Genomic DNA, 10,570 nt, shown 5'->3' with positions numbered 1-10,570 from the left:
TCGCCATCGTCAGCATCGCCATCATCACCATCGTCATCATCGCCATCGTCACCATCTTCACCATCATCGTCATCACCATCACCATCGTCATCACCATCACCATCGTCAGCATCGCCATCATCACCATCGTCATCATCGCCATCGTCACCATCTTCACCATCATCGTCATCACCATCACCATCGTCAGCATCATCGCCATCGTCATCACCATCGCCATCGTCAGCATCGCCATCATCACCATCGTCATCACCGTCATCACCATCGTCATCACCATCGCCATCGTCATCAACATCATCACCATCGTCATCACCGTCATCACCATCGTCATCACCATCGTCATCGTCATCAACATCATCACCATCATCATCACCGTCATCACCATCGTCATCACCATCGCCATCGTCATCACCGTCGTCATCGTCATCAACATCATCACCATCGTCATCACCGTCATCACCATCGTCATCACAATCGCCATCGTCATCACCATCATCATCGTCATCAACATCATCACCATCGTCATCACCGTCATCACCATCGTCATCACCATCACCATCGTCATCACCATCGTCATCGTCATCAACATCATCACCATCGTCATCACCGTCATCACCATCGTCATCACCATCGCCATCGTCATCACCATCGTCATCGTCATCAACATCATCACCATCGTCATCACCGTCATCACCATCGTCATCACCATCGCCATCGTCGTCATCATCATCGCCATCGTCAGCATCGCCATCATCACCATCATCATCATCGCCATCGTCACCATCTTCACCATCATCGTCATCACCATCACCATCGTCAGCATCATCGCCATCATCATCACCATCGCCATGGTCAGCATCGCCATCATCACCATTGTCATCACCATCGTCATCCCCATCGCCATCACCATCGCCATCGTCATCACCATCGCCATCGTCAGCATCGCCATCATCACCATCGTCATCATCGCCATCGTCACCATCTTCACCATCATGGTCATCACCATCGCCATCGTCATCACCATCGCCATCGTCAGCATCGCCATCATCACCATAGTCATCATCGCCATCGTCACCATCTTCACCATCATCGTCATCACCATCACCATCGTCAGCATCATCGCCATCGTCATCACCATCGCCATCGTCAGCATCGCCATCATCACCATCGTCGTCACCGTCATCACCGTCATCACCATCGTCATCACCATCGCCATCGTCATCACCATCGCCATCGTCACCATCGCCATCGTCACCATCGTCATCATCGCCATCGTCACCATCTTCACCATCATCGTCATCACCATCACCATCGTCATCACCATCACCATCGTCAGCATCGCCATCATCGCCATCGTCATCATCGCCATCGTCACCATCTTCACCATCATCGTCATCACCATCACCATCGTCAGCATCATCGCCATCGTCATCACCATCGCCATCGTCAGCATCGCCATCATCACCATCGTCATCACCGTCATCACCATCGTCATCACCATCGCCATCGTCATCACCATCGCCATCGTCAGCATCGCCATCATCACCATCGTCATCATCGCCATCGTCACCATCTTCACCATCATCGTCATCACCATCGCCATCGTCAGCATCATCGCCATCGTCATCACCATCGCCATCGTCAGCATCGCCATCATTACCATCGTCATCACCGTCATCACCATCGTCATCACCATCACCATCGTCATCACCATCGCCATCGTCACCATCGCCATCGTCACCATCGTCATCATCGCCATCGTCATCACCATCGTCATCGTCATCACCATCGTCATCACCATCGTCATCACCATCGTCATCACCATCACCATCGTCATCACCATCGTCATCACCATCGTCATCGTCATCACCATCGTCATCACCATCGTCACCATCGTCATCAACATCATCATCATCACCATCATCATCATCATCACCATCGTCACCATCGTCACCATCGTCATCACCATCATCATCACCATCGTCATCGTCACACTAGGACACCGTCACCATCGTCACCATCATCATCACCATCATCATCGCCATCGTCATCGTCACACGAGGACACCATCACCATCGTCATCATCATCATCACCATCGTCACCATCGTCACCATCGTCATCACCATCATCATCGCCATCGTCATCGTCACACTAGGACACCGTCACCATCGTCATCATCGTCATCACCATCGTCACCATCGTCACCATCGTCATCACCGTCATCATCGCCATCGTCATCGTCACACTAGGACACCGTCACCATCGTCATCATCATCATCACCATCGTCACCATCGTCACCATCGTCATCACCATCATCATCGCCATCGTCATCGTCACACTAGGACACCGTCACCATCGTCATCATCATCATCACCATCGTCATCATCGTCATCGTCACCATCATCATCATCACCATCATCATCATCACCATCGCCACCATCGTCACCATCGTCATCACCATCGTCATCACCATCATCATCACCATCGTCATCGTCATCACCATCGTCATCGTCGTCACCATTGTCGTCATCACCATCGCCATCGTCACCATCGTCATCATCGTCACCATCGTCATCACCATCGTCATCACCATCATCGTCGCCATCGTCAGCATCGCCATCATCGTCACCATCGTCACCATCGCCATCGTCACCATCGTCATCATCGCCATCGTCACCATCTTCACCATCATCGTCATCATCATCGTCATCATCGCCGTCGCCATCATCGTCACCATCGTCACCATCGTCATCGTCACCATCGCCATCATCGTCACCATCGTCACCGTCACCATCGTCACCATCGTCACCGTCACCATCGTCACCGTCGTCACCGTCACCATCGTCACCATCGTCCTCCGCATTGCCATCGTTACCATCGTCAGCATCATCATGTTGATCGCCATCACTCTCAGACACTCTCATCATCACTCTCATCATCATCAGCATCAACAGCACAATCATCATCACTCTCATCATCATCACCATCAGCATCAACAGCACAATCACCATCCTGACATCATCATCACCATCAGCATCAACAGCACAATCACCATCCTGACATCATCATGTGTGTGTGTGCGTGTGTGTCTGTGTGTGTGTCTGCGCGTGTGTCTGTATGTGTCTGTGTCTGCGTGTGTGTCTGTATGTGTGTTTGTGTCTGCGTGTGTGTGTCTGCGCGTGTGTCTGTATGTGTGTGTGTGTCTGTATGTGTGTCTGCGTGTGTGTCTGCATGTGTGTGTGTGCCTGGATGTGTGTGTGCGTGTCTGCGTGCGTGTCTATGTGTGTGTGTATCTGCGTGTGTCTCTGTATGTGTGCGTGTGTCTGTATGTGTGTGTGTCTGCATGTATGTGTGTGTGTGTCTGCGTGTGTCTCTGTATGTGTGTGTGTGTTTGTATATGTGTGTGTCTGTATGTATGTGTGCGTGTCTGCGCGCGCGCGTGTCACTTGTAGGAGATGGAGCTGTTGTCGAGCGATGCCAGCACCACCACGGCGTGCTCCGCCCCCACCAGACACTGCACCGACGACCCGGGGCCCAGCTGGGCCAGGGACTCGGGGCGCCAGAGGTCAATCTGTGGGGTCACGGGGGTCAGGGTCGAGTCAGATGGGTTCACGGGGCAGGCAGGGTCAGAGTTCGATGCCGAGGTTGGCTCCAATTGCTCTTTCTTTTTGCGCGCTATTTTGAAATCCTTTATATTAAGATCGCTTGCTTGCTTAGGACCGTGCAAATCTTTCGGTCGTTTTTTAACCCACTTCCCGTGATCCAATCGAGCTGACATTTTCCACACAGACTCCTTGTGCGCGACAATTAATGTTCGTGAAATAAAATTTCCAAAATGTTACACTTGTTAGGATAAAATTATTATATTTAATTACCAATTGCTTAATGCTGCCATGCAATCATCTGACCCATAGGTGGCAGCCATCTCAAGCCAGAGGACGAGAGGACTCTAGCCGCCACGCATATAAAGGATTTATATACGGGTTATACTTGTTGTGGTTGTTGTTGTTTCGTTGTGTTTCCCTTCTCCCCTGCGGAGTCTCTCATCGCGCGTGCTCCTGACGCGTCCAGCTCTCGTCGCGGGGAAACGCAACGAGGCGGTGGCCGTCTGGAACGCTCTTCTCCCTCCGACACTTTGTAAGGCGACGGGGAGTTTTGCCGTGCGCTTTTAAATCGTCGCGTGCATTGACGAGACTCAACTCTTTGAGACCGCTCTTTGTGCTCGTTGTTGTTGTCACTCGCCCTGCCGCCTCCGATTAGCGCGGGTTGGCTACGTACGGTGCGACAGAAGTTCTACATACATACAGACATGCCCCGATTTCTCTTCGTTCCATAGCTGTACTTTGTTTCATCGATTCTGTCTTGTTTGACGACGCACGTCACTCTCACGAAACGAGACGCTCTCTCCTCCTCTCTCTCTCTTCCTCTCTCCTGTTTGAGGACACGGCACTTCTAAAATAAACCACCCCGCTTGAACAAGTGTGGTCTGTGCAGGTGTGCCCTTGACCAGGTGTGCCCTTGACCAGGTGTGCCCTTGACCAGGTGTGCCCTTGACCAGGTGTGCCCTTGACCAGGTGCGCCCTTGACCAGGTGTGGCCTTGACCAGGTGTGCCCTTGACCAGGTGTGCCCTTGACCAGGTGTGCCCTTGACCAGGTGTGCCCTTGACCAGGTGTGCCCTTGAACAGGTGTGGCCTTGACCAGGTGTGCCCTTGACCAGGTGCGCCCTTGACCAGGTGTGGCCTTGACCAGGTGTGGTCTTGACCAGGTGTGCCCTTGACCAGGTGTGCCCTTGACCAGGTGCGCCCTTGACCAGGTGTGCCCTTGACCAGGTGTGCCCTTGACCAGGTGTGCCCTTGACCAGGTGCGCCCTTGACCAGGTGTGGCCTTGAACAGGTGTGCCCTTGACCAGGTGCGCCCTTGACCAGGTGTGGCCTTGACCAGATGTGCCCTTGACCAGGTGCGCCCTTGACCAGGTGTGGCCTTGACCAGGTGTGGCCTTGACCAGGTGTGCCCTTGACCAGGTGTGCCCTTGACGAGGTGTGGCCTTGACCAGGTGTGCCCTTGACCAGGTGTGGCCTTGACCAGGTGTGGCCTTGACCAGGTGTGCCCTTGACCAGGTGCGCCCTTGACCAGGTGTGCCCTTGACCAGGTGTGCCCTTGACCAGGTGTGCCCTTGACCAGGTGTGCCCTTGACCAGGTGCGCCCTTGACCAGGTGTGCCCTTGACCAGGTGTGCCCTTGACCAGGTGCGCCCTTGACCAGGTGTGGCCTTGAACAGGTGTGCCCTTGACCAGGTGCGCCCTTGACCAGGTGTGGCCTTGACCAGGTGTGCCCTTGACCAGGTGTAGTCAGCCCAGGTGTGCCCTTGACCAGGTGTGCCCTTGACCAGGTGTGGCCTTGACCAGGTGTGCCCTTGACCAGGTGTGGCCTTGACCAGGTGTGCCCTTGACCAGGTGTGCCCTTGACCAGGTGCGCCCTTGACCAGGTGTGCCCTTGACCAGGTGTGGCCTTGACCAGGTGTGCCCTTGACCAGGTGTGCCCTTGACCAGGTATGCCCTTGACCAGGTGTGCCCTTGACCAGGTGTGCCCTTGACCAGGTGCGCCCTTGACCAGGTGTGCCCTTGACCAGGTGTGGCCTTGACCAGGTGTGGCCTTGACCAGGTGTGCCCTTGAACAGGTGTGGCCTTGACCAGGTGTGGCCTTGACCAGGTGTGGCCTTGACCAGGTGTGGCCTTGACCAGGTATGGCCTTGAACAGGTGTGGCCTTGACCAGGTGTGGCCTTGACCAGGTGTGCCCTTGACCAGGTGTGGCCTTGACCAGGTGTGCCCTTGAACAGGTGTGGCCTTGAACAGGTGTGGCCTTGAACAGGTGTGGCCTTGACCAGGTGTGCCTTGACCAGGTGTGCCTTGACCAGGTATGGCCTTGAACAGGTGTGCCCTTGACCAGGTGTGCCCTTGAACAGGTGTGGCCTTGACCAGGTGTGGCCTTGACCAGGTGTGCCTTGACCAGGTGTGCCTTGACCAGGTGTGCCTTGACCAGATATGGCCTTGACCAGGTGTAGTCAGCCCAGGTGTGGCCTTGACCAGGTGTGGATTGTGTTGATATGGCCTTGACCAGATGTGCCTTTAGCCAGGTGTGGGTTCATCTTCTTGGTTCTTTCGGTAAAGTCACGTAGAAGGGAAATAATAAAATAATAAAAATAATAAAATAATAAAAAATAATAAAATAATAAAATAATTCTCACGACGTTTGAATGCTGTCTTTCCGACAGACCTGTTCTTCACCTGAGGACGGCTGCTTGCGTTGTGGCCGAAACGTCGTGATAATTATTTTATTATGTTTTATTTTTATTATTTTATTACTTCCCTTCTACGTGACTTTACCGAAAGAACCAAGAAGATGAATCCCTGCAGTCACGAAAGCTTTAAATCGAAATTTAATTATTTTATTATGTTGTATTTTTATTATTTTATTATTTCCATTCTACGTGACTTTACCGAAAGAGCCAAGAAGATGAATCCCTGCAGTCACGAAAGCTTTAAATCGAAATTTTATTGTTTTATTTTTATTATTTTATTATTTCCCTTCTACGTGACTTTACCGAAAGAACCAAGAAGATGAATCCCTGCAGTCACGAAAGCTTTAAATCGAAATTTGATTGTTTTATTTTTATTATTTTATTATTTCCCTTCTACGTGACTTTACCGAAAGAACCAAGAAGATGAATCCCTGCAGTCACGAAAGAAGCTTTAAATCGAAATGCAGGTGTGGGTTGTACATCTGTGCCCTTGACCAGGTGTAATCGGTCCAGGTGTGTCCCTTCACCAGGTGTGTGTGTTGCCTGTGGCCGGGAAGCGGCTGGGGCAGGTGGGGGGGGGGGGCGGTGTTCGAACCGACGCGTGACAGGTACCTACCTGGTGGCGCGTGACGAGCGACGCGAAGACGCCCACGTCCTCCGCACCCGGCAAGAAGACGGAGATGAGCGCGTCGTGAGCGTCCGTGCTGCGTTCACGCGCACACAGAGTCACGGCGCAAGCCCCCGCCGGTCAGTGGCGCTCAGTCGCTGCGTACCCGGTGCTCGAGGTCGAACGGCGAGGGCGGTGAGCCGTCGGTGGGGGGGATCGCACGGGGTGACCGGCCAATCGTGCTCGGCACGCCGGTGCCGCCGTTGCCACCTTAGGGGCAATCGCTATGGGTCGCTGTGTGAGTCTGTGGGTCGCTGTGTGAGTCTGTGGGTCGCTGTGTGAGTCTGTGGGTCGCTGTGTGAGTCTGTGGGTCGCTGTGTGAGTCTGTGGGTCGCTGTGTGAGTCTGTGGGTCGCTGTGTGAGTCTGTGGGTCGCTGTGTGAGTCTGTGGGTCGCTGTGTGAGTCTGTGGGTCGCTGTGTGAGTCTGTGGGTCGCTGTGTGAGTCTGTGGGTTTCTGTGCGAGTCTGTGGGTCGCTGTGTGAGTTTATGGGTCTCTGTGTGAGTCTGTGGGTCGCTGTGTGAGTCTGTGGGTCTCTGTGTGAGTCTGTGGGTCTATGGGTCTCTGTGTGAGTCTGTGGGTCGCTGTGCGAGTCTGTGGGTCGCTGTGTAAGTCTGTGGGTGTCTGTGTGAGTCTGTGGGTCGCTGTGTGAGTCTGTGGGTTTCATGGGTGAGTCTGTGGGTTTCTGTGCGAGTCGGTGGGTTTCTGTGTGCGTCTGTGGGACTCTGTGTGAGTCTGTGGGTCGCTGTGTGAGTCTGTGGGTCTCTGTGTGATTTTGTGGGTCTCTGTGTGAGTCTGTGGGTCTCTTTGTGAGTCTATGGGTCTCTGTGTGAGTCTGTGGGTCTCTGTGTGAGTCTGTGGGTTTCTGTGTGAGTCTGTGGGTTTCTGTGTGAGTCTGTGGGTTTCTGTGTGAGTGTGGGTTTCTGTGTGAGTCTGTGGGTCTCTGTGTGAGTCTGCGGGTCTCTGTGTGTGTATATGGGTCTCTATGTGAGTCTGTGGGTCGCTTTGTGAGTATATGGGTCTCTGTGTGTATATGGGTCTCTATGTGAGTCTGTGGGTCTCTGTGTGAGTCTGCGGGTCCCTGTGTGAGTCTGTGGATCTCTATGTGAGTCTGTGGGTCACTGTGTGAGTCTGTGGGTCTCTGTGTGAGTCTGCGGGTCTCTCTGTGTGTGTATGGGTCTCTATGTGAGTCTGTGGGTCTCTGTGTGAGTCTGTGGGTCTCCGTGTGAGTCTACAGCAGGGGTGGGGATCGTCCGGCCCGCGGGCCGTATAAGGCCCACGGAATCATTTGGGTCTGGCCCTGCCAACGCAACCGCAGGCGGGACTCGAAATTCAATAAATCTAGGAGCGAACCTGGAAAAGCAGTTGCGAGTAGCAGCAACATCAATACCAGCTAACATCTTCACACGCCTCACTAAAGAGAAGCATTTCCAGCCATCACATTAGGAGCGAGTTAATTAAATGTTTGACCAAATATAACGGGCTATTTTTTAAGTTAATAATAAAAAGGTTCCCCACCCCTGGTCTACAGGGTCTCCGTGTGAGTCTACGGGTCTCCACATGAGTCTATGGGTCTCCGTGTGAGTCTACAGGGTCTCCGTGTGAGTCTATGGTTCTCCTTGTGAGTCTACAGGGTCTCCGTGTGAGTCTACAGGTCTCCGTGTGAGTCTGAGTCTCCACATGAGTCTATGGGTCTCATTGTGAGTCTACAGGTCTCCGTGTGAGTCTGAGTCTCCACATTAGTCTATGGGTCTCCTTGTGAGTCTACAGTGTCTCCGTGTGAGTCTACAGGTCTCCGTGTGAGTCTATGTGTCTCTGTGTGAGTCTATGGGTCTCTGTGTGAGTCTATGGGTCTCCGTGTGAGTCTACAGGGTCTCCGTGTGAGTCTATGGTTCTCCTTGTGAGTCTACAGGGTCTCCGTGTGAGTCTACAGGTCTCCGTGTGAGTCTGAGTCTCCACATGAGTCTATGGGTCTCATTGTGAGTCTACAGGTCTCCGTGTGAGTCTGAGTCTCCACATTAGTCTATGGGTCTCATTGTGAGTCTACAGGGTCTCCGTGTGAGTCTATGGGTCTCCACGTGAGTCTATGGGTCTCATTGTGAGTCTACAGGGTCTCCGTGTGAGTCTATGGGTCTCCACATGAGTCTATGGGTCTCCGTGTGAATCTATAGATCTCCACATGAGTCTATGGGTCTCCACATGAGTCTATGGGTCTCCTTGTGAGTCTCTGGGTATCCATAGAGACCCATAGACTCACAAGGAGACCCATAGAATAACAAAGAACCGCCTAGACTCGCCTAGAGACCCATAGACTCACACGAAGACCCATATAGGCCCACAGTCTCTCTAGCCCCGTTCTATATCCAACCGCGTGGCGTTGCGCCGTTGCGTAACGAGGCCTCGCCGCCACTGATGTGCGCCGCGCGGGGAGGGGCTGCAGCAGAGACCCCCCACCCCCGTCGCGTCACCCCTACGCCGAGCAAGTCCCCACTTACGAGTTCGACTCCACGCAGCTGAGCGGCAGCGCGAGGAGGAGGAGGAGCGGCCACGCGTCTGCCCTGGTAGCCATGGCGTGAGTCTCCGTGTCCGTGTGGCTCCCCGCTGGGTTCCGGCTCTGAGCCCTGGACTGGAGCCCGGATCTCGGTGGGCAGGCGCAGGGCAGAGCCGTGCGATTTGCTCCCCTCGCAAACGTTAATCATTAAGCTGCCCCGCAGAGCACGCGGACTCGGTCCCTGAATCCACACATTGTGCGCGCAGGGTTTATTCTGTGTGTGTCAATCGGAGTCTGGGGGGTGGTGGTGGTTAGGGCACTGCGCTAAGAATCCCGGCCCACCCGAGTTCGATTCCCGTTCACGGACAATATCGGTGGTGTTAATCTGAACCGGGTCCTGGGTGTTGAACTCGGGTCGCGTAGCTAACGAGAGGAGGGCCTGTGCCTCGACACATTCGGGGCTGTGTTCCCCAATGATTTGCTCGTTGAGACTCTAAACGTCCCGGCTGGTCCCGAGGTCTTCTTTGCGATGGACCAATGCTGCTGCTAAGATGCACTCCCAAAAAGTCGTGTGGATGACGGAATGTGTAAAAAACAACGACTTGCATTTTTTCTAGATTTGAAGCTGTCGTGACTGCAAGGATTCGTACTCTTGGGTTTTTCGGTAAAGTCACGTAGGTAAAAAATAAATAATATAATTGAAAAAATAATAGAAATAAAATAATAACTCACGACGTTTCGGAGGCAACACAAGTCTCCGTCATCAGGTGGGACCGTCACAGCTAAATTTACTCACTTGAGACAGTAAAATTTAGCTGTGACGGTCCCACCTGATGACGGAGACTTGTGTTGCCTCCGAAACGTCGTGATTTATAACTTAATTTCTATTATTTTTTCAATTATATAATTGATGAATTATTTTTTAACTACTTGCATATTGAACGTGGAGGGGGTAGACGCGTGGACGATTCGAATTGTTCGCTCAGTCACGCTGGCGTTCATATTCTGTTGCTGAACAAAGTTCGTGGCTATTCTGGGTCTCCCCTAGGTGGACTCGGCATCGAATGAGTGAGTAGCGGTTTGCGCTGTGTTAAACCTCTGCCCTGTGGAGACAAA

At 53.0% G+C, this 10,570-nt stretch overlaps 1 protein-coding gene across 1 annotated transcript in view; it reads right to left on the bottom strand.

The window, feature by feature from the left end:
• The window catches only part of LOC144948795 (carboxypeptidase B2-like), a 28,291-nt gene extending 18,751 nt beyond the window's left edge, over window positions 1–9,540 (bottom strand). Inside the window, exons 1-3 of the mRNA XM_078878445.1 lie at window positions 9,459–9,540; window positions 6,915–7,002; window positions 3,446–3,570 (exon numbers count right to left, since the gene is read on the bottom strand). Coding sequence (XP_078734571.1) covers window positions 3,446–3,570; window positions 6,915–7,002; window positions 9,459–9,532 — 287 coding nt within the window. The 5' untranslated portion in view covers window positions 9,533–9,540. The remainder of the gene's footprint in view (window positions 1–3,445; window positions 3,571–6,914; window positions 7,003–9,458) is intronic.
• Between the last annotated feature and the right edge of the window lie 1,030 nt (window positions 9,541–10,570).

This window comes from Lampetra fluviatilis, chromosome 51, assembly GCF_964198595.1.
Source record: "Lampetra fluviatilis chromosome 51, kcLamFluv1.1, whole genome shotgun sequence".
NCBI classification, from domain to species: domain Eukaryota; kingdom Metazoa; phylum Chordata; class Hyperoartia; order Petromyzontiformes; family Petromyzontidae; genus Lampetra; species Lampetra fluviatilis.
Note: the sequence above shows the minus strand (reverse complement) of the source record. Positions and strands in the feature narration are given on the sequence as shown.